This window comes from Leucopleurus acutus (genome assembly GCF_964270905.1).
Source record: "Leucopleurus acutus genome assembly, chromosome: 9".
In the NCBI taxonomy this organism is placed as follows: Eukaryota; Metazoa; Chordata; class Mammalia; order Artiodactyla; family Delphinidae; genus Leucopleurus; species Leucopleurus acutus.
This window is the reverse complement of record NC_139144.1, coordinates 71,726,544-71,753,375: the sequence shown is the minus strand read 5'-3', so window position 1 is coordinate 71,753,375 and position 26,832 is coordinate 71,726,544. Positions and strand designations below refer to the sequence as shown.

Genomic DNA, 26,832 nt, shown 5'->3' with positions numbered 1-26,832 from the left:
CAGATTCATTATGTTGAAGAGAATCACTTCATAATAAGGCACAGCTCTTCCTTGACTTAGGATTGGGTTACATCCCGATAAACCCATGGTAACTTGAATAAGGTAAGTAGAATATGCATTTATTACACCTAAGCTACAAAACATCATAGCTTAGCCTAGCCTACATTAAACATGCCCAGAACACTTCCATTAGCTTACAACTGGGCAAAATTATCTAACACAAAGCCTATTTTATAATAGTGTTGGATATCTCATGTAATTTATTGGATACTGTACTGAAAGTGAAAGACAGAATGGTTGTATAGGTACAGAATGGTTGTAACTGGTGTTGGTTGTTTACCTTCGAGATCACATGGCTGTCTGGGAGCTGGGGCTCAATGCCCAGTATCGCAAGAGGGTATTGGACCTGTGTTAGCATGTGGCTAACCCAGGAAAAGAGCAAAACTCAAAATTCGAAGTATGGTTTCTAAATGATTTCATATCACTTTCACACCCATGTAAAGTCAAAAAATCTTAAGTCAAACCATCCTAAGTCAGGGCCCTGTATTGTGTCAAAAAATGCTCCTGTGCTTAAACTTTTGTGTTATTAATTCTTTCTTCTGTGTCACATAGTAAGAAATATATTTCTTTTCTTAGAACATGGAATGAGAAAAGAAGCAAATTGTGGCATTGTTATAATGACCACTTTTAAGATACCCCTCAATTTGTCATGCATTGCTACTGTATTTATGTAGAAGTTGGCAAATTGCAAATGATTCTTTCACATTTATCTTGGGTTTTGTTTCTCCCCTTCCAAAAGTATTTTTGGGAAATATTTTTAAAAATCAACTACGTAATTCATTTTTAGTAAATCTGATTGAAAGTAGCTATTGCCAAGTCATGTCATTATACCAGACTTTATCAGTATTCAGTGGTTAATGATTTTACTTAAATAAAACCTTCATTGACAGATCTCTATAATGACTATAAAGCATTTACCTCAGGCATTTTTTGTGGGAACAGTGTAACCCCATGGAGGTTATGAAGATAATAAAATCAACATGTTAGTGACTCCCTTCAGTGGAATTTTTATTCATCCCATGTGGATTAGTTGTGTGTCTGTTATAGAGTCTAAGTTCACATTTAATTGATTGTCTCCATTAGACTATTTCAGCTTGTGTTAGTTATCTGTTGCTGCTGTAGTGACTACTGTAAACTTATTGGCTTAAAGCAACAATAATTTATTATCTTACGATTTTGGAGGTCAAAAGTCTGCAGTCAGTTTCATGGGGCCTAAATCAAGGTGTCGGCAGGGCCACATTCCCTCTCAAATCTCTTGGAGAGAATCCTTTTACTTACCTTTTCTAGTTTCTAGGAACCACCTGTATTCCTTGGCTCCTGGCCCCTTTCTCCATCTTCAAAGCCAGCAGCATAGCATCTTCAAATCTCTCTGACTCTAACCGTCTTCCATCTTTTAGGAACCCCTGTGATTAGAGTGGGCCCACCAAATCATCCAGGATAATACCCCTATTTAAAAGATCTTTGGGCTTCCCTGGTGGCGCAGTGGTTGAGAGTCCGCCTGCCAATGCAGGGGACACAGGTTTGTGCCCCGGTCCGGGAAGATCCCACATGCTGTGGAGCGACTAGGCCCATGAGCCATGGCCACTGAGCCTGCACGGCCGGAGCCTGTGCTCCGCAACGGGAGAGGCCGCAACAGTGAGAGGTCCACGTACCGGAAAAAAAAAAAAAAAGATCTTTAACTTAATCACACCTGTAAAATCTCTTTTGCCATGCCAAGATAAACATATTCACAGGTTCCAGGGATTAGAATACGGACACCTTTGGGGATCATTATTCTGCCAATGACACAAATCTAACAATAGATTATCTGCTGTCAAAATATTCAGCCCTGCATCCTTCACTTTTTCTAGTTCTAGGGTTTAGGATATTAGAATTGTGAACATAAGACAGAGGGAACAAAATCCTGATAATTAGAAGCTGCTACTTTGTAAAAGCAGAGAACATTTTCAGGTAAATAAACTATTCATGAAACCATTATATTAAACATCTCACTATATGGAAGGCAATGCTTGACTCATTGTTGAAGACTAATAAGTGCTTAATTATCATTTTGACATTGATTAACCTTGTCAGTGTAAGACAGCTCAAAATGAAGCAGGAAATGAATAGTGTGTTTCAGACATGGGAAGGAGGAAGGAAGTTAGTTGAGCTTTCTGAAATTTACATGCTAGACACATGTCTCTGTGTAGAAGTAATCCAGTTCCAAATTGGAGTTAAATTGCTTTGTATTCATTTTACTTGACTTGGAAAGTTTACAGATCCCATTACCATTACAATTGGGCATTTAGTAAGTGATGTGGTCTCTAGGAACAGTTTCCTAGAGCAGATTTGCATTTCAGGGTTTCTAAAGTGTGTCTGCACACTCTCTGTGTTCCAATGTCATTCTTAGATAGCATACCGAGGCCAGAGCACTCAGCTAGACGTCTGTGATTGCCAAATCAAGTAGATATTTTAAGCTTCTTAAAAGTGGGGATCAGAAAAGGAATTACTTTACTTGTTTGTCAGCTTCCTTGGACTGTTAAACACAACTGTTTAAAAAGTTATGAGAAAATAAAAACAGTGCTTAAATTAAGTCTAACATTTGTGCAGGTACTGACTGCCCTACATCCCTTTCCTACCCCCAGTGATGGGTGGTTTATTCAGTCTCTTCCTGAGATTGTGATTTAAAAAAAACAAAAGTAGGGATCATGCCATCTACCTATTTTATAGCTCTTGGTAGATTAGGCATACAGTCAGTATACACGTAAATGATAATTGAATGGAATTTATAAAATTCACGTTTTTCAGAAGTAGGTCCTAACTCCAAATTTGCAACTAATATATCTTCAAATGGCTAAAATAGAGGCCCAAGAGATGACAATTTTGACTTGATTCTGAGTTCTTGGCATACATGAATTTTTTTTTAAGTATTTAAATTTTTTATTTTAATTCTGTAACAATGACATTTTGCTAAGGAAAAAAAAAATGTTTCATCACACAACAGATCTTTGTTTTGTTTTGTTTTTGTTTTTTGCGGTATGCGGGCCTCTCACTGCTGTGGCCTCTCCCTTTACGGAGCACAGGCTCTGGACGCGCAGGCTCAGCGGCCATGGCTCACGGGCCTAGCCACTCCGCAGCATGTGGGATCTTCCCGGACCGGGGCACGAACCCGTGTCCCCTGCATCGGCAGGCGGACTCTCAACCACTGCGCCACCAGGGAAGCTCTGACCAATCATTTTTTAAAAGGTTTCAATCATACCTCCAGGGTGTCCGAGTTAGACATGAATATTTAACATTTTCAGGATTTTCTGTTATGAAAATAGTCATAAATCTCTTTTTCACTGTCAGTATTGAAAAAAAATTCCCTCATTTTTCTCGTTCTGAATCCGCCTCCTCCTCTTACCCCTATTTGTTATAGGCAAATATTCTCATTTAGTACCAAATTTCTTTCTTTTAAGTTGTTTGTAAAGTTTTTGTTTTGAATCTGACTTCGGTAGAAGTTGCTTCTATTTCCTCTTGAGATTCTTATGCTTCTTTCGCATCTTTATTCACTACATCATATTTTCTTTCTCATCGTAACTACTCTTCCTTGATCTCTTGGATTGTGTTTGTTTGGTTTGTTTCTTGTTTCCACATCGGTCTTTCTGTCTCTCAGCAAGTCCCATTTGGGTTTTTCTTGAAACAAGTGCTTTGAAGTAGAAAACCCCTCCTGGCTTCTCTCTTGGCCGTCCTAGTCTCTCAGCCCCACTGAGCACCAGGAGACCAGCCCTGCCAGGTTCCCCTGCCGGGGCACATCCTGCTCGCTCGTGCCTTGTCAGTTCTCACTGCTTTCATTGGCCTCCAGACACCACCGTCTCCCTGATCCCTTTGGAGACCAGTGAATCTGGACACCATGTTCAGGACCTTCTGCCCAGGGAGGATGAGGGAAGGATTTATTCCCTCACGAGGTGAAGAGGTTTCCTGAGGGCCCTGCTAGACTCAGGACCCACGTGTTATCAGTTCAGGGAAAGGAGGAAATTGAAGAGCTGGGCCAGAGTCTAGGATGGAAGATGATCATGGAGTCCAGGAACTGGCCCTCTCAGGTCCAAAGGCTCACTAGATGGTCTGACAATTGACTGGCGTTGTCATCACTGTGCAGGGACCTTCTAGTCATGCCAGGTTTGGGCCACATTGTCAAGAAGACCTTCATTGCCGAGTGGAATTTGTTGCTAGGCAGAGTGCTGTATGCTGGGGGCACAAATATGAATAAAGTGGGTTCCCAGCCCTCAAGAATCTCCCACTTCAATGGGAGGAGGCAGAAAATCATTCAGCCAGTATTTACCAAGTGCCTGCTATGTGCCTGCCCTGTTCCAGATGCTGGCACTATGTTAGGGCCAAACTCGCACACTCTCTTGTTCTGCTGGAATTTACAGTCTAGTGGGGGCAAAGACAGATAGCTAGCCTGAGAACTGAAGGATAAGTAGGAGTTTGTAAGTCAAGGGCATTGGGAAGGGAGAAATAATTAGAATACACTGTAATAAATGCCATTCAGAGGCCTAGCGGGAGGGCCTGGGAGCCTGCAACTTGAGTGACCAAGAGGCAAAGTGTGTAAGAATTCAGCGTTTACAGTAGAACACTTTCGTGTTCTCTATCAAGGCAACTAATTTTCCTTTTCTGTTTGGAAAGGTGATATGCTTGATCTTTTGAAATGGAGAACCCACCCAGACAAGATCACAGGCTGTCTCTCTAAATTAAAAGAAATTGATGGCTCAGAGATAGTAAAGGTATATGGTATTTTGTTATCCCTCTCTTGGAAATTCATGGGTTAAAGAATATTTAGAGGGGAAGGACAGAGGATATTTTATTTATGCTTTTACTTCTTTATCCAACAGTTTCTGCAAGATACACTGGATACCTTGTTTGGAATTTTAGATGAAAATTCCCAAAAATATGGGTCTAAAGTGTTTGATTCTTTGGTGAGTTTAAATTCACTTTAATTATATCTTAATTTTGACTTTCCTAAAGCTGTTTATAAATGTGCCCATAATAGCATGAGCTTACTTGAAAAGAAACCTTCCCCCTCCCCTCTACCAAAAAAAAAATCTTGGTTTGTGTTCAGTTTTATAAAGCTCCATTTTTTTTTTTTTTTTAGGTTCACATAATAAATTTGCTGCAAGATAGCAAATTTCATCATTTTAAACCTGTAATGGACACTTATATTGAGAGTCATTTTGCTGGGGCACTTGCATACAGGTAAGGCCCTTTATCTTGTAATTGGTGTAGAAGCAGTTTCTTTTGAGCTTTCTAAAGCAGAACCAACTATATAGGAAAATTTTAAAGGGAGTGTAGGAAGAAGTGAAGCACAACCACTGAAGTGTCTCTTGAGACAGTTTCCTCCTTTCTCACACACCTTCTTTTAATGGCTGGAACTTATTTTGAGTAAAAGGGGAAAAAAAAGAACTTCCTGAATTCTATTCCTGAAACCTAAAATATAAGGTATTTTCTTCTTGTCTCTGTTTCACTTGATATTCTTTAGTTTAAAATATCTGGTCATTTCACTTTGGCTGTCAAGAGCCCCATTTAATCACCACACTCCTTGATGATTCTAGATGTCTTTAAGAAAGAAATATGATGGGAAAAGAATCTTTGCCATCATACCATTTTAAAGTCATTTGTTCATTCATCTGTTAATATTTACTGAGTGCCTACTGCATACCAGGCACTATGCTTTGTGCTGATCATATGAAGACCTGGTCCCTGGCTGCAAGCAGTTCAGTCATTGGACTCTACCCTTTGTTACCAGCTGCCATTTTACCTGCTGGTGCGTTCCTGTCAGCTCAGATAAGGCAAGCAAGGCTAAAAGTGAATGAATAATGACATGCTTTAGCTGGTTCCTGCCTCCACGTAGCCCAGGTGATAGTTGCCAGAAGGTAACAATGTCCCTCTTTCTGTCCTATCATGACATCTTCCCGGTTTGGGGCCTTGCTTAAATACAGCCCTGAAATGTACCCCAAAGTTCTATCTCCCCATTACACTCTTGTCATTGCTATTCTGCCAAAGTTTTTACCTTATGCTTTAAGCACCTATGGGTATGTACATGCACAATCATCTATTCCCAGAGGTGTGTTTAAAGAACATGGAATCAGGGTTTTCCCCATCTATGTATTGTGTAAAAGATAGTAGGTAATCAATTAAGCGTTTGATCCCGTTCCTTTGGGTGTTCCCCACCATGGCCTGGTAAGATTTACGCCTCTGACGTTTAAATGAATGGAGTCATTTTTGCAAGACTTGACCCTCTGCCAACATGAGTTTTTCAGAGAGTGAAATGTAACAACAGGGATAGTTTTGAAATGTTGGCCTGACTTTGCCCCTTGGCCTAACAATTTGGGCTCTGGTGTGAGGTGGTCACTACCTCCAACTGAGACTATCATTGGAAGGTAGAGAAAGAGGGTGTAATTTCTAAATTTCAGGTTGGCCAGGAAGGCAGCTAATAAGTCCTAATAAGACAAATAAGGCCCATGGAATCGTCTTGAGCTATGGGTGGCCAGAAACTCACCGACAGATCATCTTCAGAATAGCACTGCCAGCAGCATCTACCTACTGGCACATCTGTGGATTCTCTCCCGACAGAAAAGAGGAGCACTTTTAAAAACTGCTCTGTTTCCTAGAAACCAAGAACTGACCAGTGTTAACGGTCACACAACTGCAATCTTGAGAATTTGGGAGGGTGGAGGTTAATTCAATTTTTGTTTCTTAAAACAATGAGACTTGGGTTTTCTGGAAATTACTAAGGCATACTTTGACAGTAAGCCTCATTCTTGCCACAGGTCAGAGAATTGGCTTGATAACTCCATGGGGGTGTGCTTTGAAATGGGGAGGTATTACCTTCATCCCTCCCCACACCCCCTTTTGCCTCCAGCCGAATATTTCATCCAACTGTTTACGTAGTCGCTGGGGAGGAAATCCCAATTAGCAGTTGTCCGAGATTGACCGTGACAGTCATATTCAGGCACTCCCTTGGCCAGAGTCCTTTTCTCAGATATTTGTGTTCACCCATTGGAAGCACTGCCAGAAACAGCAGGGCCGATGGAATATGTCCAGATTGAAAGGAATCTCGCTGGGAGGAAGTGTTGTTTCTCTCTTCAGCTTCAAAAAAGGGGTAGTGCTGTTGATAGGCAGGCTTTGTAAAATTATTATGTTATGGCAGTTTGACAGAAAAATGTGAGAACTGTTGGGAAATGAAGCCTCCTCATGATAAACATAAGCATTTGATTTGTTGGCATTTAATTGAGAATGAGAGCAATTCTACCTTCTGCACGTCTCCTTGTATTTTAGAGATCTCATCAAAGTGCTCAAGTGGTATGTGGACAGGATCACAGAAGCAGAGAGACAAGAGCACATCCAGGAGGTGTTGAAGGTAATGACACGCTGTCAAAAACAGATCACCGTCTAACAGTGCTGTTGCGTGGTGACGCCTAAACGAATTGGTTCCCTCTACACAGACAGTAACTGGTGATGATGTATTACTGACATTCCAATTCAAGGATCTTAATCAGTTTATGGCTACTCCAGAGCTGATGAAATTTGAAAGGGACTTTGCCAAGCTTGCCCACTGGAACCTGCCTGGCATTGAATCCTTACTCCTCTGGGCTCTGAACACTTGAAGTCTAGGACTGGCAGGAGGAAGGGTTGAAAAGAAGACTGCAGATGGGCAGTTAAGCTTAGAAGTTCCTGGCTCTTGCTTCCACCACCCTGACAGAGACCATCTGAGGGCCATTTGTCTTAAGAGAGGATAATAGGATGACTTAGCAGGGATCACAGTGAGGAAACCTGAGGTTTTACTGGCTATCATGGTTTAACACTGCCCATATCTCTGGGCCCTGTGTGCTCAGTATATATGGAGATGTTGATACCTTACCTGCAAACATGTTTGTAAAGAATATAGATTCTTAAAAGGATTGTCCATAACAGCTCTGGCAGTCTTTTGATTTCTGTAATTGAGTATACCCTATTTGATGTCAGTAGATAAAAGTAAACAGGTGTACATTTTAAAAAACAAGCACTTTACTCATTATAAATTTGTCATTTTGGACCAATTGAAGGTAAAATGCAAGTGACAAGAGTACCTACCAGCGAAGCAAAATAATTTTTGATAAACAGACAGCTGTCTCTTTGTTGATTAAATTTAAAAACATCATCTGAGGATCAGAAACATTTAATGTTCATACCTCTCAAGAATTACATAGAATTTAAAAATTATCTATACGTTTTCTCTCATTAGGCATCAGAGAAAAATGGCTCTTTCCCTACGAGTAAATACTGTTCAAAAATCTCATGGGGCCTTAGTATTTAAGTCAATATTTTAAAAGTCTAATGTTGTGCTATGGTTTTTGTGCTGTGTCATTGTCAAATAAATACCTTTGGCTTCCTTTGAAACTAATGTTTTAAAACTTTTATTTTAAGGCCCAAGAATATATTTTTAAGTATATCGTTCAGTCTCGAAGGCTGTTTTCCCTCGCCACCGGCGGACAGAATGAGGAAGAATTTCGCCGCTGCATTCAGGAGCTCCTCATGTCAGTCCGTTTTTTTCTTTCACAAGAAAGCAAAGGGTCTGGAGCATTATCTCAATCACAGGTAATTTTTTTTTTCATCTCTGCTGAATAGAGGAAAAATGAGTCCAATTTATTTATTTTTACACAACCGCATAAGTGAATATTTTCTCCATCAGCAACCTGTAGCTCCAGCTTATATTTGTAGCTTAACTGAGACTTTTAAAAAGTCCCTCAGCTTCCGAACGCCAGCAGAGCAGAAGTTAGGTTGTCTTTCCTCGGACTGTTCTCGCTCTGAATGGAGAGCCTGTTGGTTTGCACCAGCCTCCATTCCAGTTTCTAGAACACATACTGATAGAGACACCCTGTCACCATCAGCCAAGGAGAAGGAATTTCGCTCTAGCCAATCTGCTGCAGTTGTTTTCCCCAGGCCTTGTGCTGCTTCTTTTTTTAGTTCCCCGACCAGGGATGGAACCCGAGCCCCGGCAGTGAGAGCGCCAAGTCCTAACCACTGGACCACCAGAGAACTCCCTTGTGCTGCATTTTAATCTGTGGACTTGAGACTCATTATATTGGTCTCAGCTAAATTGCGCGTTGTTTTGTCTTATTTAACTTGACGCTAATCGTCCTGGGACTGATCTGCTATGACCAGTGCTGAGCGGTTGCTGCCAAATTCTATGACCAGGAGCAGCTGCCCATGTTTTAAGAACAGGATCTATACACTTTCCAAATAGCGTGGCCTTGAACATGTGCCGAGAGATAATTCTGAATATCTTTCTCTACACTTTCTTAATCCTTCTTGTACATGTTTAATTCTAATAACTTGGTTTAATAACTTGTCAGATGGAGAAGGAACCTCTTTACTACCATCCCCTGGAGACTTGAGACTTATAATCACTGAGAGTTGGGATATAAAATGGGAGATTAGGAGACAAAACTAGATCCCTAAGAGTATTGTTGTAATTTGGTGTCATTTGACATTTGGAAGGCGTTATATATAATGGCAAAACACTAGAAATGTACCACCCCCCCCAATAATAGAGCCATGTTTTTCTGACTGTTTGGGGGCTATTCTTGTTACTTTCTTCTTTGCAGAGGTGGACTCATCTTCCATCTGGTTAAGGATACAGGCTCTTTTAATGTCATTTTGTCTTCTCTTGTCAACAGTACAATCACTGCACGTTAGGAAACTTGCCAGAAGCCTCAGTGTCAAGTTGCCCACTAACCAGACCCTACTTATCAGCCATTGATATTTGAAAAGGATACTGTAGTAGGTTAACATATATTCCTTTAGATGAAAGTTCTCAGAAGTTCACTACTTTTACAAACGCTATTGAAAAGTTGAGTTTTCATTTTGAGATTTTTCTGAAACAAAACAAACCTTTATAAGTTACAGGGGTAAAACTTACTTAATCCATAACTGAAAAATATTCTCTTACTCTTAAGAGTAACTTTAAGTCATGGTTTCTTAATGAGCTGCCTTTGTAGGGACTCAAGAGATTTTTCTCTTCTTTAAAGTTGGAGAAATATTCTTTTACCTTAGTTGTGTTTCCACCGAACCCTAGCAGTCACCCTGAGATGATTTCGGCTGCTGAGGTACAACCACAATATAGAGCAGCCTCCTTTTCTTTGTTTAACATACTGAACTCCAACTGCTCTTGATTCTCTAAGTTCTACCCCTCCATCAAGATAGTAAAACAACTTTAGCACCTTCAAAGAATCATATTTGATTCTTCTTTTTTGGCCCTTAGCTTTTTATCAAGAGATGAGATATAAAATGTATAATAGTTTCTAAATATCTTCATAAACTCTACTGAAGTCGTTCTCTATTATTTTATGCAGTATCCTATACTTGAAAATTTTGAAATGATAATTTTATTTAGTTTAATGCTAAGAGAAAATTTATACAAAATAATGAAGCAGTTAGTTTTCTTCATTAAGCAATGAGGACTTTGTTCCTTTATGTTTTGGGAGAATGCTAAACACTTCTTCCCATTCCAAGTCCCCCTTTGACCCCACACTTTCTTAGCTCTCTCTTCCAAGAAGGAAGGTGTCACTAATCTGATTGATCCAACAGTTAGGTTTCTGTTGCTGCATAACAAATGACCACCGTGGCTTTAGATAACACCCATTTATTAGCTTAAGTTCTGTAGGTTGGAAGGCTTGGTCAGGTCTTGGTCCTACAGCCAAAATCAAGGTGTTGGCTTTGATGGCTTATCTGGAGGCTCTGGGGAGGAATTCACGTTCTAGATCTCTCAGGCTTTTGACAGACATCAGTTTCCTTGTGAGTGACATTCCCATTTCCATGCTGGCTGTCACCCAGGGGTGGGAGGAGGATCTGGGTGCTCTCAGCTCCTAGAGGCCACTTGCATTCCTTGGTGTGTGGCCCCTCCATCCTCGAAGCCAGGCACAGTTTGTCAAATCCTTCTCATGCTTCAAATCTCTGAGTTCCCCCACCACGAGCCAGAGAAAACTTCTGCATGGGAACAGCGTCAGGGGACAAAGTTCATGGAGATCATCTTAGAACTCTGCCTACCATGTCCAGAGCCAAGGTTACCCACTGGTCCTTAAAGATTCTTGCCTGAAAGACAAAAACCCAGTACCCTCGCTCCATTTTGCATTTTTTCCATGTGAGCTACAACTCAGAGCAAATTCCATCTCCTGGAGGTAGAATAGCCATCCCAGCAATCCTTCAGGTTGGATCAATGGATGGCTGCTCTATAGATCTGGCCATCCTGGTACTAGGACGTTCATTTAGTACTCCTGGCCTAAGCCCAGCCTGTTAATGACTCTGTCCTTAGGAGCCCTGCCCTGGGCAGGACTGAAGGCTTAGTCAGCTATATACAGTGGATCTTGGTTTCCCATTCCAAGGACAGGTCTCTACCTTGGAAACCCCAAGAAAAGAGGAATGGCGGAAGGAGTTGAGGCCCAAGACCCTGCCCCAAGTTCCTATTAATTATCTTTCTCTATTTGCCTTGGCTACCAAGAAGGTCAATACAAAATCATGTTTTTATTTTTATTTTCAGTAAAAATCTTTAGCTTAGATAGCTATTACAGCTGTCTTTCTGCCCTCATCACAATGTCCTTGTTCCTTTATCCTTTTTAATAATTGTATCTTACACTGCAAGCACATTCAAATACCTTTTTGAAATAAAGAGGTATAAATAAAGAATTGATGGATAAATTAAGGGATTCCTGAGGAAAGTCAACTTAGGTGACTTTAGTGACCAGAAAGCTGGGCTCATTTTATTTTAATTTTTTTTTACATTTCATCTGTATGACTCAGCTCTTTGCAGAGTGAAATGAAGGCTATATAAATATAGTCTTTACCAGGGAATATCAGGTTATGAATTTTAAGTACATTCAAGAAAATCTGTAATTTTTAAGAGTCAAGGGGAAAACATAGCTGTTGACCCCAGCACCTTAAGCATTCTGATGGTTCTGGCATCAAAAACAGGTCTTGGCTCTTCTACAATTTCTGCTGCTGCTCTACAGGTAAATACCAAACTCCATGAATTTTAATTTAGTTCTGTGTTAGAATCATCAGCACTTGTAGACTTGACCTACCTTCCCCTGGCGTCAGATCTCAATGGTAAACCCACCAGCCCTTGAATCTCATATTACAAAATGTGCCTCTTCCTTCACCAGGTGTTTGAGGCTGATCGACTTTTCCTTCCACTGCCCTCCTTTTGTGGAATTTTAAAAGGCTGAGTTTGTTTCGATGTACAATCCTAGCCCAGTTTTTTTTTTTTTAATTTTTGTTTATTTTTTTTTCAGAGACTTAATCATTGCTTTATTTGACTATTCTGAATTCCTGGTACATCACAAATGCAATGAATTTGTTTAAAAATTGATTATTCAATATTTTTAAAATATTTGTGATATAAAGTGGGGCTAAGTGTATTTTATTTTGTTTACTTTATTTATCTTTTTAATATCTTTACTGGAGTATAATTGCTTTACATTGTTGTGTGAGTTGCTGCTGTATAACAAAGTAAATCAGCTATATGTACACATATATATCCCCATATCCCCTCCCTCTTTCATCTCCCTCCCACCCTCCCTATCCCACCCCTCTAGGTGGTCACAAAGCACCAGGCTGATCTCCCTGTGCTATGCAGCTGCTTCCCATTAGCTATCTGTTTTACATTTGGTAGTGTATATATGTCCATGCCACTCTCTCACTTCATCCCAGCTTACCCTTCCCTCTCCCCGTGTCCACAAGTCCATTCTCTACGTCTGCATCTTTATTCCTGTCCTGCCCCTAGGTTCTTCAGAACCATTTTTTTTTCTTTTAGATTCCATATATATGTGTTAGCATACGGTATTTGTTTTTCTCTTCCTGACTTACTTCACTCTTTGACAGACTCTAGGTTCATCCACCTAACTACAAATAACTCAATTTCATTTCTTTTTATGGCTGAGTAATATTCCATTGTATATATGGGCCACATCTTCTTTATCCATTCATCTGTCGATGGACACTTAGGTTGCTTCCATGTCCTGGCTATTGTAAATAGTGCTGAAATGAACATTGGGGTACATGACTCTTTTTGAATTATGGTTTTCTCAGGGTTTATGCCCAGTAGTGGGATTGCTGGGTCATATGGTAGCTCTATTTTTAGTTTTTTAAGGAACCTCCATACTGTTCTCCATAGTGCTTGTATCAATTTACATTCCCACCAACAGAGCAAGAGGGTTCCCTTTTCTCCACACCCTCTCCAGCATTTATTGTTTGTAGCTTTTTGATGATGGCCATTCTGACTGGTATAAGGTGATACCTCATTTTAGTTTTGATTTGCATTTCTCTAACGATTAGTAATGTTGAGCATACTTTCACGTGTTTGTTGGCAATCTGTATATCTTCTTTGGAGAAATGTCTATTTAGATCTTCTGCCCATTTTTGGATTGGGTTGTTTGTTTTTTTGATATTGAGCTGCATGAGCTGCTTGTATATTTTGGAGATTAATCCTTTGTCAGCTGCTTCGTTTGCAAATATTTTCTCCCATTCTAAGGGTGGTCTTTTCGTCTTGTTTATGATTTCCATTGCTGTGCAAAAGCTTTGAAGTTTCAGTAGGTCCCATTTGTTTATTTTTGTTTTTATTTCCATTTCTCTAGGAGGTGGGCCAAAAAGGATCTTGCTGTGATTTATGTCATAGAGTGTTCTGCCTATATTTTCCTCTAAGAATTTTATATATAGTGTCTGACCTTACATGTAGGTCTTTAATCCATTTTGAGTTTATTATTGTGTATGGTGTTAGGGAGTGTTCTAATGTCATTGTTTTACATGTAGCTGTCCAGTTTTCCCAACACCACTTATTGAAGAAGCTGTCTTTTCTCCATTGTATATTCTTGCTTCCTTTATCAAAGATAAGGTGACTATATGTGCGTGGGTTTATCTCTGGTCTTTCTATCTTGTTCCATTGATTTATATTGCTGTTTTTGTGCAACTACTATATGTCTTGACTACTGTAGCTTTGGAGTATAGTCTGAAGTCAGGGATCCTGATTCCTCCAGCTCCGTTTTTCTTTCTCAAGGTCGCTTTGGCTATTTGGGGTCTTTTGTGTTTCCATACAAATTGTGAAGTTTTTTGTTCTAGTTCCGTGAAAAATGCCATTGGTAGTTTGACAGGCTTACATTGAATCTGTAGATTGCTTTGGGTAGTATAGTCATTTTCACAGTGTTGATTCTTCCTATCCAAGAATATGGTATATCTCTCCATCTGTTTGTATCATGTTTAATTTGTTTGATCAGTGTCTTATAGTTTTCTGCACACAGGTCTTTTGTCTCCTTAGGTAGGTTTAATCCTAGGTATTTTATTCATTTGTTGCAGTGGTAAATGGGAGTGTTTCCTTAATTTCTCTTTCAGATTTTTCATCATTAGTGTATAGGAGTGCAAGAGATTTCTGTGCATTAATTTTGTATTCTGCTACTTTACCAAATTCATTGATTAGCTCTAGTAGTTTTCTGGTAGCATGTTTAGGATTCTCTACGTATAGTATCACGTCATCTGCAAACAGTGACAATTTTACATCTTCTTTTCCCATTTGGATTCCTTTTATTTCTTTTCTTCTCTGATTGCTGTGGTTAAAACTTCCAAAAGTATGTTGAATAATAGTGGTGAGAGTCAGCAACCTTGTCTTGTTCCTGATAGTGGAAATGCTTTCAGTTTTTCACCATTGAGAATGATGTTGGCTGTGGGTTTCTCATATATGGCCTTTATTTTGTTGAGGTAAGTTCCTTCTATGCCTACCTTCTGGAGAGTTTTTATCATACATGGGTATTGAATTTTGTGAAAAGCTTTTTCTGCATCTATTGAGATGATCATATGGTTTTTATCCTTCATTTTAAGAGGGTGTATGACGTTGGTTGATTTGTGTATATTGAAGAATCCTTGCATTCCTGGGATAAATCCCGCTTGATCATGGTGTATGATCCTTTTAATGTGCTGTTGGATTCTGTTTACTAGTATTTTGTTGAGGATTTTTGCATCTCTGTTCATCAATGATATTGGCCTGTAGTTTTCTTTTTTTGTGACATCTTTGTCTCGTTTTGGTATCAGGGTGATGGTGGCCTCATGGAATGAGTTTGGGAGTATTCCTCCCTGTGCTATATTTTGGAAGAGTCTGAGAAGGATAGGTTTTATCTCTTCTCTAAATGTTTATTAGAATTCTCCTGTGAATCCATCAGGTCTGGGGCTTTTGTTTGTTGGAAGATTTTTAATCATAGTTTCAGTTTCAGTGCTTGTGATTGGTCTGTTTATATTTTCTACTTCTTCCTGGCTCAGTCTCCAAAGGTTGTACTTTTCTAAGAATTTGTCCATTTCTTCCAGGTTGTCCATTTTATTGGCATATAGTTGCTTGTAGTAACCTTTCATGATCCTTTGTATTTCTGCAGTGTCAGTTGTTACTTCTGCTTTTTCATTTCTAATTCTGTTGATTTGAGTCTTCTCCCTTTTTTCGTCATGGGTCTGACTAATGGTTTAGCAATTTCATTTATCTTCTCAAAGAACCAGCTTTAATTTTATTGATTTTTGCTCATGTTTCCTTCATTTCTTTTCCATTTATTTCTGATCTCATCTTTATGATGTCTTTCCTTCTGCTAACTTTGGGTTTTTTTGTTCTTCTTTTTCTAATTGCTTTAGGTGTAAGGTTAGGTTATTTATTTGAGATGTTTCTTGAGGTAGGATTGTATTACTATAAACTTCCCCCTTAGAACTGCTTTTGCTGCATCCCTTATGTTTTGGGCTGTCGTGTTTTCATTGTCATTTGTTTCTAGGTATTTTTAAATTTCTTCTTTTGTTTTTTCAGTGATCACTTGGTTATTTAGTAGTGTATTGTTTAGCCTCCATCTGTTTGTATCCTCTACAGTTTTTTTTCCTGTAATTGATATCTGGTCTCATAGCACTGTGATCAGAAAAGATACTTGATATGATTTCAATTTTCTTAAGTTTACCAAGGCTTGATTTGTGACCCAAGCTATGATCTATCCTGGAGAATGTTCCATGAACACTTGAGAAGAAAGTGTATTCTGTTGTTTTTGGATGGACTGTCCTATATATATCAATTAAATCCATCTTGTTTAATGTATCATTTAAAGCTTGTGTTTCCTTCTTTATTTTCATTTTGGTTGATCTGTCCATTGGTGGAAGTGGGGTGTTAAATTCCCATAGTATTATTTTGTTACTTTTGATTTCCTCTTTTATGACTGTTAGCATTTGCCTAATGTATTGAGGTGCTCCTATGTTGGGTACATAAATATTTACAATTGTTATATCTTCTTCTTGGATTGATTCTATTTTAAAGTCAATTTTGTCTGATATGAGAATTGCTACTCCAACTTTCTTTTGATTTCCATTTGCACGGAATATCTTTTTCCATCCCCTCATTTTCAGTCTGTATGTATCCCTAGGACTGAAGTGGGTATCTTATAGACAGCATATGTACAGGTCTTGTTTTTGTATCCATTCAGCCAGTAGATGTCTTTTTGTTGGAGCATTTAATCCATTTACATTTAATGTAATTATTGATATGTATGTTCCTATTACCATTTTCGTAATTGTTTTGGGTTTGTTATTATAGGTCTTTTCCTTCTCTTGTGTTTCCTGCCTAGAGAAGTTCCTTTCACATTTGTTGTAAAGCTGGTTTGGTGGTGCTGAATTCTCTTAGCTTTTGCTTGTCTGTAAAGATTTTAATTTCTCTGTCGAATCTGAATGAGATCCTTGCTGGGTAGAGTAATCTTTGTTGTAGGTTTTTCCCTTTCATCACTTTAAATATGCCTTGCCACTCCCTTCTGGCATGCAGAGTTTCTGCTGAAAGATCAGCTGTTAACATTATGGGGATTCCCTTGTGTGTTATTTGTTGTTTTTCCCTTGTTGCTTTCAATATTTTTTCTTTGTATTTAATTTTTGATAGTTTGATTAGTATGTGTCTTGGTGTGTTTCTCCTTGGATTTATCCTGTATGGGACTCTGTACTTCCTGGACTTGATTGACTATTTCCTTTCCCATATTAGGGAAGTTTTCAACTATAATCTCTTCAAATATTTTCTCAGTCCCTTTCTTTTTCTCTTCTTCTTCTGGAACCCCTGTAATTCGAATGTTGGTATGTTTAATGTTGTCCCAGAGGTCTCTGAGACGGTCCTCAATTCTTTTCATTCTTTTTTCTTTATTCTGCTCTGTGGTAGTTATTCCCAGTATATAATCTTCCAGGTCACTTATCCATTCTTCTTCCTCAGTTTTTCTGCTATTGATTCCTTCTAGAGAATTTTTAATTTCATTTCCTTTGTTGTTTGTCATTGTTTGTTTGCTGTTTAATTCTTCCAGGTCCTTGTTAAACATTTCTTGTATTTTCTCCATTCTATTTCCTAGATTCTGGATTATCTTTACTATCATTACTCTGAATTCTTTTTTAGGTAGACTGCCTATTTCCTCTTCATTTGTTTGGTCTGGTGGGTTTTTACCTTGCTCCTTTATCTGCTGTGGTTTTCTCTGTCTTCTCATTTTGCTTAACTTACTGTGTTTGGGGTCTCCTTTTCACAGGCTTCAGGTTCATAGTTCCCGTTGTTTTTGGTGTCTGCCCTCAGTGGATAAGGTTGGTTCAATGGGTTGTGTAGGCTTCCTGGTGGAAGGGACTGGTGCCTTTGTTCTGGCGGATGAGGCTGGGTCTTGTCTTTCTGGTGGGCAGGACCACATTCGGTGATGTGTTTTGGGGTGTCTGTGAACTTATGATTTTAGGCAGCCTCTCTGCTAATGGGTGGTGTTGCGTTCCTGTCTTGCTAGTTGTTTGGCATGGGCTGTCCAGCAGTGGAGCTTGCTGGTTGTTGAGTGGAGCTGGGTCTTAGCATTGAGACAGACATCTCTGGGAGTGCTTTTGCCGATTGATACTATGTGGGGCTGGGAGATCTCTGGTGGTCCAATGTCCTGAACTCGGCTCTTCCACCTCAGAGGCTCAGGCCTGACACCCAGCCGGAGCACCAAGACCCTGTCAGCCACACAGCCAGGTTCGTGGGGAGTTTCTTGCCTTTTGGGAAGCCTGAGGTCTTCTGCCAGCATTCAGTAGGTGTTCTTTAGTTGTTCCACATGTAAATGTATTTTTCATGTGTTTGTGGGGAGGAAAGTGATCTCCTTGTCTTACTCCTCTTCCATCTGGAAGGTCCTCTCCTAGCCCAGTTTTTAAAGTATGCCCCTCAGGGTTTTATGTTAGCATCTTTTTTTTTTTCCCCTTAAAATATAATTATCAGGTTTCTTATATAAAGAATACAGACAGTTCTGGGTTTTCAGTATATCTTGAAGAAACCTAAGGAGTTGTTCTAATGATCTTGTTGTTTTGCAGGTGATGAAACTGAAACCTATGGGGTTAAAAAGATTTGTCCAAGGTCACAGAGTTTATTAGAAGCCAAACTAGTCCTACATATAATATAGGTCTTCTGATGCCTTCTGATGTCCTATGTTTTTTTCTTTAATCATAAATTGAGTGCTTTAGAGAATTAATGTGTTTGGCTTCTTAAAAGTAAATGAGATTTAAATGAGCACTTCAGAAAGCTTCTCCAAAAAGAATGAAACATAAATAATTACAATCCAGGTCTTAGTTGAGCATTCTTTCCATTTGATCATGCTGCATTCTGCTGATTCTCTGGACATATTGTCCATCATCTTGCTAATGTCAGTAGTTTTACAGAATTTCCCAGTTTTTACTATGTTGTACCTTTGCGTATTTTGAAAAGTTGCTCTATTTTGGTACACTTTTTTTTTTCTAAATTTTGCCTTTTAACCTTTTTAGTCTTTTTAGTTTCAGTACCAGAAACATTTTACATTCATTTTTCTAGCATTCAAAAATATTTGTCACGATCTTAAACTCACTGACATTTTATAGCTGATTTCTCAGGTCGTATCTGGGAATTGATTTAAATTTCATCTCTTTAAGGCTGTGTTTCTGAGCTCCTTCCCAGCTGTGTACTCGGAGCTGTTGAAGCTCTTTGATGTCCGGGAAGTGGCCAACTTGGTACAGGACACCCTGGGCAGTCTGCCGACCATCGTGCACGTGGATGACGCCCTGCAAGCTGTTAAACTGCAGTGCATCGGCAAAACCGTGGAAAGCCAGCTGTATACAAACCCAGGTAAGGTGCTGGGTCTCTTGGATGAAACAGTGTCTCTAGAAAGCCATTATTTACATTTTGTCGTTATAGGTCAGCAGAAGCAGTTAAAAAAAGAAACTAAAACCTACTTTCTCAAAAGCATTGTTTATTTGGCTGGTAGAATAAGTTTATTAAATAGTCAGATACAAAAGTATGGCTCTTCAAACTTTATTTCTAGAAAGAATGAAAACTCTAATGATTAAATTATTAATTCTAATTATAACAAGTATAGGGCATGCTCTTTTTCCTTGCTCTAGATTTTTTTTTTAACATTCAACAAAATTTATCATTTTTCTTTCAGAGATGCTTACAGGGACCTGCTATGATCTTTGTTTATTTGTCTCTTTTGTCCTTAAAAGTTTTCCATCAATTTGTGTTCTGAAACTGGGTGAAAGTTTCAGTGTATTGTCATTTTTTATTTTATCCTAATAGCAAGTGACTAATTACTAAATTGATTTTGTCATAATATCTATTATTAAATCCCATTGCCTCTTGTTTCTTCTGGTTTTTTTCCTGAAAAAAATAATAAAATACCAGTCTCATTTTAAAGTTTAAGAAGTTTCTGTCATTATCACTGAATCAAAAACTTTTAGAAATTCTTCTGAGAATTATGTTTTCACATGAATGCAGATATGTGTGTATAGTGCAGTATTTTTGAAATGGTGTTTAAAATATATTTAATAAATCTTTTTTACATTATTTTATTGTAAAACATTTTAAATATACAAAGAAGAATAGAGCATAATATGAGTAAATCTCAGCAATATCAGATATTTGCTGTAGGTCTTTTAAGAGATTTGTCATTATAGAAATATTCAGGCCCTTTTGTATATATTCGCTTCCTTCATAGAAGTTTCCACTATCAGAGATTCCATTTCTATTTTCTATGCCTTTATTCTGTAGCTATAAAAACATATTTTTTTAACCTCTTGAAAATATTTTCATCTTTTAGTCTTTATATGATGACATTATGTTGAATGTCATTAAGTAGAGTGCTTCTTTTTGACTAATATTACACTTTTATATTTATCCATGCTATTAGATATAGCTGTAGTTCTTTTTTACTCTTGTATAGTATTCCACTGAGTGTGTGTGTGTGTGTGTGTGTGTGTGTGTGTGTGTGTGTGTGTGTGTGTATAATGGTTAATTTATTTTTTCTCCTGTTGATAGACTGTTAGTATGTTTCTGATTTTTTTCCTGAAATAAACAATGCTTGAATCAACATGAGAGAAAGTTCAACCTTCTGATTTTTCCACATAAAAATACATCTCATCCTGGAAAAGAGATGTTTCTCATGGTAGTTTTCAAACTCTGTCCCTGAGAGCCCTAGAGGTTCTGCTTCAGTGGTTAGGGCTTCCTCCAGGGTTAAGAAAAGGTGGTGTGAAGTGGAAGGGTTAAGGTCCAGACCAGGCATCCCAATTTGACTAGACTTTCAATTTTTTTTTACCAAACTGAGAAGAGTTCATTCCCCTCTCAGAAGAATAGATGATTTTTACCATATTTCTCCCTCACAGGCCAGATAATTCTTTGTTAGGTTAAAATCTGACACCAAAAGAGCAACATGAAAACATGTTGAAAACGGTTTTCAAATATACGGAAATTATTTGGGGGGATTGTGTTCATTAATTGCCCCTGGGAGATGTGTTCTGTCTGTGGGCTCAGTTTCTTATTGATTACTGATGCTCAGGAGGTGGTAGAGAAATCAGAACTTAGGAGAAACAAAAAGTAGCTGCTACAAGCCGGAAGAAAAGATACCAGCTCTCTGTGGGAGGTGATGAGATTATTTAGGGGGCCAGGATAGAGGGACTCAAGAGACCAAGGATGTGTGGACCCTGGAGGGTCTGTGCTTGTGATCTGGAGGAGAGACTCAGAGCCAGTGCTGGGCTTTAGTGATGGTGACACTGGTGTGGAGGAGGAGGAGGAGGTGGGGGAACCTACCTCTCATGATATGTGGGACAGTCACCATGGAGGATAATTATGGAGAAGCATAAACTTTTGGGAAGCAAAGCAGCTCCCGATCAATGGAACACTTAGAAGCATGTGCAGATGTTAGTAAGAGGGTCGACTTCTGTCAGTGCCCCAGGAAGATAGAATTAGCTTGCTGTTTAGTGACTCACTACTGAGGAAGATAGACTGTCGTCATGTATAAATGGCAGGGCGCATCTGGAAGGAGGCCATCTTCATGGAGAAAAACAGCAGGCATTTCTGAGAGCCTTCCAAGGCTCAAACTACCCTCTATTTAAATCACATGGGACCCAGCAATAGTGTTAGCAAACCTAGAAAGTACTTCTAGTGACTCTGAAATTCTAAGTCAGAAACTGTGGACTTGGGGGATAGATGGAGCACATCTGTGTAGTCCAGTTGAAAGATGAGATACTGGAGGCAAAGATGTGCAGTGCAAATCATTGGCTCCGTAGACCGTGTCAAAGAACCGGGTAGGAGGTCTTGGCTGGTGGTTAAGAGGAGAGTGTGAACCCTACAAGGGCCATGGCAAATCTCACAAAAATAAGCAGATTCTATCTAATTGGAAGAAGAAGAGGGACAATATAAAACTGTAACTAAGGGCATTGTGTGGGTGCAGAGAACCATAGTAAGAGAGGCTCTGGTAGAGAACAACAGGTAAAGGGATTAAGTCTAATACATTTGACCTCTACTTAAAAAAAAAAAAGTACACACACTTCTTAAAACAAGGAAAGGAGTTTCTATAAAGGGAGTTTGGAATTTGGTTGCCCCAGTTTTGTCTTATTTCCCCCAAAATACCTATAACCAAATGACAGAGAATGGGTAAATATTACCTAGGAAGCATAACCAAAAAAAAGAATAGCATCACCAAAATATGGTGAAATCAGACTCGTGTTTTGCATATAGTTTTGGCCTCTTAGTTTCCTATTGATGCTACAACAACTACCACAAACTTAGTGGATTAATTAACTCAAATTTATTATGTTACATGTCTGTAGGGCAGAAGTCCAAAATGCTTCTCACTGGGCTAAAATCAGGGTGTCAACAGAGTGACGTTCCTTTGTATAGTGTCTAGAGGACAATTCGTTTTCTTGCCTTTTACAGCTTCTAGAGGCCACCTGCATTCCTTGGTTTGTGGCCCCCTCCTTCATCTTTAAAGCCAGCAGTGTAGCGTCTTCACATCTCCCCCTGACTCTGTCTAGCTGCTTTCACTTTTAAGGACCCCTATGTTTACATGGTGCCCACCTGGATAATCTCCCTATCTCTGCATACTTAATTTAATCATTTCTGCAAAATCTCTTTCATCTAACGTATTCTTTTCACATAACATATTCACAGGTTCTGAGAATTAAGATGTAGATATCTTTGGGGGCAACCGTTTATTCTGCCTACTACATATGGGTAAAACAAACAGTTCAGAAGCAGTGTGATGGCATAGAAGGTCAAAAACACTCAGAAGTCTATGAATTTTATTTACTTATTAAAAGTAAAATAAATGGAACACGAAGTGCTGCATTCATGTAAGTACACACATCTTGGCCAGATGGAAGTTACAGATGACACTTTTCTGATTACAATTATAAATCTGATCAGGGCAAAATAAAGTAGGGATAAGTATGTTACAGGGTATCCACTGGCTATGTATTCAGCTGAAGACAAAGTACTTAATTCTTGACTGCCGTAATGACAGTTCCATTTCTCAGGACATGGTGTATGGCAAAGATAATTGCTACTCTGAGCTGAATTCTGATTAGCAAAGATGAACTGGTTAGTGCTAGAGAAGTGAGAAGAATCTGAGAAAGTGACCTCATTTTCTGGGGGTTCATATTAGCTAGAAAGGAATGTGGAGCACAGTTGGCCCACACTTTAAGAAAATAAATTTCAAAACATTTTGGAGAACAAAACTGTAGATGTTGCAAGCCCCTAGGAAAGAGAGAAAGTTCTGAAAGTTGGCTTAGTGCTAGGATCCTATATTAGGGTTCTGCAGAGAAGCACACCCCATAGTGTATGTCTGTGTGCGTGTGTGTATGTGTGTGTAAGGAGATTTATTATAAGGCATTGCCCCGTGTGCTTATGGAGGCTGAGAAGTGCCAAGGTCTGCAGTTGGCAAGCTGGAGACTCGAGAAAGCAGATGGTGTCGTTCCAGTCTGAGTCCCAAGGCCTGAAAACCAGGAGAGGTGATTGTATAAATTCCAGTCTAAATCTGAAAGCAGGAGAGGATGGACTTCTTAGCTGAGTGACAGGCAGAGAGAGTAAACCCTCCCTTACTCCACCTTTTCTTGTATGCAGGGCTTCAGCGGATTAGATGAGGCCCACCCACATTGGGGAGGACAATCTGCTTTACTTTGTCTACCAAATCACATGTTATTCTCATCCAGAAACACTCACACAGACACACCCAAGATAATGTTTAACCAAATATCTGGGCTCTCATGGCACAGTCAAATTGACATATAAAAGTAACCATTACAAATCCCAAGGAGAAAAAAAGTGGAGGAGACACACAGAGGAAGCAGCATGGTTGCAGAATACCTCTAGTTGAGCTTAGATTAGAAATTAATACATACAGAATACAAGGTCAGCACCACAAAAGGGAATGAAAAAAGCGATAGGAAGGTTCAAGCCATCTTGAGTTAAGGGCCAAGGGGCAGCCTCAGGGCTGGAGGCATTCCACAGCCAGGCAGGACTGAGTCAACCCCTTTGAGCTGCACCCTCAAGGTGAGAGTCTAGGGCATCTGGCCAGACCTGAAAGACTTAGCTCAGATTTGGAATTTAAGCAGGTTGTTATTTGATGTCTAAATCATGTGGGGTCCAGTCAGACGTACTTAAGGTATAAAAGTTGAACAACTGACTTTTCCCTTTTTCCCCACAATTCTATTCTTCCTGTTTTTTGAAGGCCAGGAAAAGGTCTCAATGATGTTAGAGAAGACAGCTTTAGCAATGGCAAAAAGAGTAGATTTGAAGTATAGAGGTTGGGGCAGGGAATTGTGGAGAGTGGGAGCAGAGGGATGGTTTGAGCAATGGGGGTGAGAGGGCAGGTGCTGAGTCTTCTCAGACAGCAAAGTCAGGCTCTGGGGGACCGTGGTTTTGCATCAGATTTGCACTGGGCTCCATTGCTTGTCACTTGAATTGTTCAGCAGAGGTCTGTAGTCATTGCTGAGCTATTTGCTTGCTAAGAAAAAGTCATATACATTTCTGCTTTGGGATAATTGAGCAGTTTATCAGGAAAACCTCAGCGCAGATAATAGAGGTGAGCATAAGTGCACTGACTGTAATGACGAGAAACATGACAGTGGTACTTTCTTTTCCTACAAAATAAAGAATCAGATTTCTTAGGGTAGGGATTTCTTAAGAAAGCATCCAAAAGTCATTTCTTTTCCTTTTCACCAGAAACTCCTCTGTCCCTGTTAGCTCTTTTGTGGGTTTGATACAAGGCTGCAATGAAAGTAAAGGCGAGAGGGAGGAAGGTGGACTATTAGACTATTTTTACAGTTTATGCTGGGAATGAATGCCTCCACCTCCCCATTCCACCTCCCATTTTAGGCCATAATATAAAGGAAGGATGTGTGATGGTTTATCTATTAATTTGACAACTTTAAGAGGGAAATATTACTACAGTTGACCGGTGCCTGGTAGCTTTTATTTCTTAGAACTATAGTTAAAGCATAATGGAGTATTGACTTCTCTGGCACTGCAAGTGATTAAATTTCTTTCACTTTGGAAAATGCCATTTGCTTAAAGCTTTTCTATTAGCCAGAGCTTGCACTGTAGTAGATGCGCCTTATAGAGATGAGCAGAGCTGCATGAATAAGGGCTGCACTTTTTCCCTAGAAGTAGAATGATAGTGCAGGACCACTGGAAGAAGTGTAAAGACCTTAGTTTTTTTAATGTAGATTTCATGTTGGTTAGCCAATATAAAAATAGGTTTTTTTTGTTTTTTTTTTAAAATCCCCTGAGACCTCAAGAAAGCCTTTGTTAAAATATCCTTAGTGTTTTGCCCCCTCTAGTCTCAATTCCTTCATCCACTCCCTGCTCACTGCCCTTATCTGTGTTTTCCCCCAGGTCCCCTTGCTCAAAGTGGAGAAACTTAGGAGCGAAGGCCTTTCTGGGTGGCCTCCACCATCAGGGAGCTCTGAAAGCACTTGCTGAGAGTTTCATAGTTTTCATAGTTGTTCAATCTCTATTCTTGGCTTTTATTAAAGATTAGCACACATAAAATTTTTAAGGTGTATATATTAGTTAAAACCATGTTAAAGTGCAGGTTCTTAAAGAAGTACTTAGAAAGGGGCTTGTTTGGAAAAGAATTTCCACATCTTTCCCTAGAAGAGAAAACGATAAAATTAGGAGTTTTAGGTAATGCGCCACTCTGAACATAGAACTTAAGGTGAAAAATATGCATCGCCAAAATCGTAGCCAACCCTAAGTTTTATCTGTGGCGTTTGAAAATAAAGGTAAATGTACATGTTTGGGGCTACTCATCATCCAATTTCAACTTTGTTCTCTGACCTTGTTTCTGATCTCTTCAATACTGATTGAATGAGCAAACTCGTTTCTGGAGAAAGGGGGAAGCCCTATCTTTTCATTTCTTATCTGTCACTCAATCACATATGCACAGATTTCCGGGGGGTGGGGGAGTAGAGCCGGGATGTGTGTCTTGTTTCCAATGCCACAAGCAGCTGCCGTGGTTTGCGTTGAAGTATGGTGTTAGGAATAGCTTTCTCCTGGGCGCCCAGGGCGAGTGCCAGCCCGTGGAGTTGCTGCAAACTGGACTGTGATAATGTGATGTGCAACCTACTTACTTCCCATTTAAGCTGGGTTAAAACACGAACACAGAAATGTCAGGTCCATTTCAGTTGCCTGTCAGATCCAGTAGAACTCATGGTGTAGCTCATTCATTCATTCAACAAATGTTTATTGTGAGCAGACCCCATTCCAGGTATTAGGTTACAAGTAATGTAGCAAATTACAATACAGTCTATGTGGCAACGCTCTCCACCTAGAGACCTCAGAGTCGTTCCTGAAGCCCTCTTCTCCCTTTGCCCTTCGTCTCCACCTACCACCACCACTGCTCTTGGGCCTCCACAGCGTCTCGCATGCCCAGCCATTTCTCCCCTCCCCAGCTCCCACCTCTCCATACAGACTGCCACCTGCTCTGACCTGCCTCAGTGGTTTCTATACTTTTTCCCCATATCTCCTTTCTCCTGTCCATCTGTGTAGCCATAGTTCCCTTTCAGAAACTCATACCAGATGATATCACTCCCACCCAGTTCCTTTATTCACATCCCAGTTGTTTTATCCTGTTTTGGGGGCACACTCCAGGCCTTGTGATCTGGCCCGACCCACCTGCCTGGTCCCATCTCCATATTTCTTCACTCTGCTTGGAACCCACTTTCTCCTCTTCCTTTCTGAACCTAGTTGACCCCCATGCACCCTTCAGGGCTCAGTTGAACTCTCATTTCTCCAGAAATCTTCTATCTGCCTCGCCCGCCCCATTATTACTCTCATTCTTTGGCTTTTTACTTCTTGGATAACCTAACACATCTGTAGTAGCTAAAGAATTGGTGATTTAGTTGTTTAATGTCCGTCTCCTACCCTCATCCCAGAAGGAAAGCCTCAGAGAGCAGGGGCTATATTTATCTTGATGACAGTTCTGTCTTAGCTTCTGTAAC

General features: G+C 39.6%; 1 protein-coding gene across 2 annotated transcripts in view; it reads left to right on the top strand.

The window, feature by feature from the left end:
- The window catches only part of DOCK4 (dedicator of cytokinesis 4), a 481,996-nt gene that overhangs the window by 340,608 nt on the left and 114,556 nt on the right, over positions 1-26,832 (top strand). For both annotated transcript variants that reach the window (XM_082846152.1, XM_082846151.1), the window contains exons 18-23: positions 4,705-4,802; positions 4,911-4,994; positions 5,171-5,271; positions 7,354-7,435; positions 8,482-8,652; positions 18,991-19,183. In XM_082846152.1, coding sequence (XP_082702278.1) covers positions 4,705-4,802; positions 4,911-4,994; positions 5,171-5,271; positions 7,354-7,435; positions 8,482-8,652; positions 18,991-19,183 — 729 coding nt within the window. The remainder of the gene's footprint in view (positions 1-4,704; positions 4,803-4,910; positions 4,995-5,170; positions 5,272-7,353; positions 7,436-8,481; positions 8,653-18,990; positions 19,184-26,832) is intronic.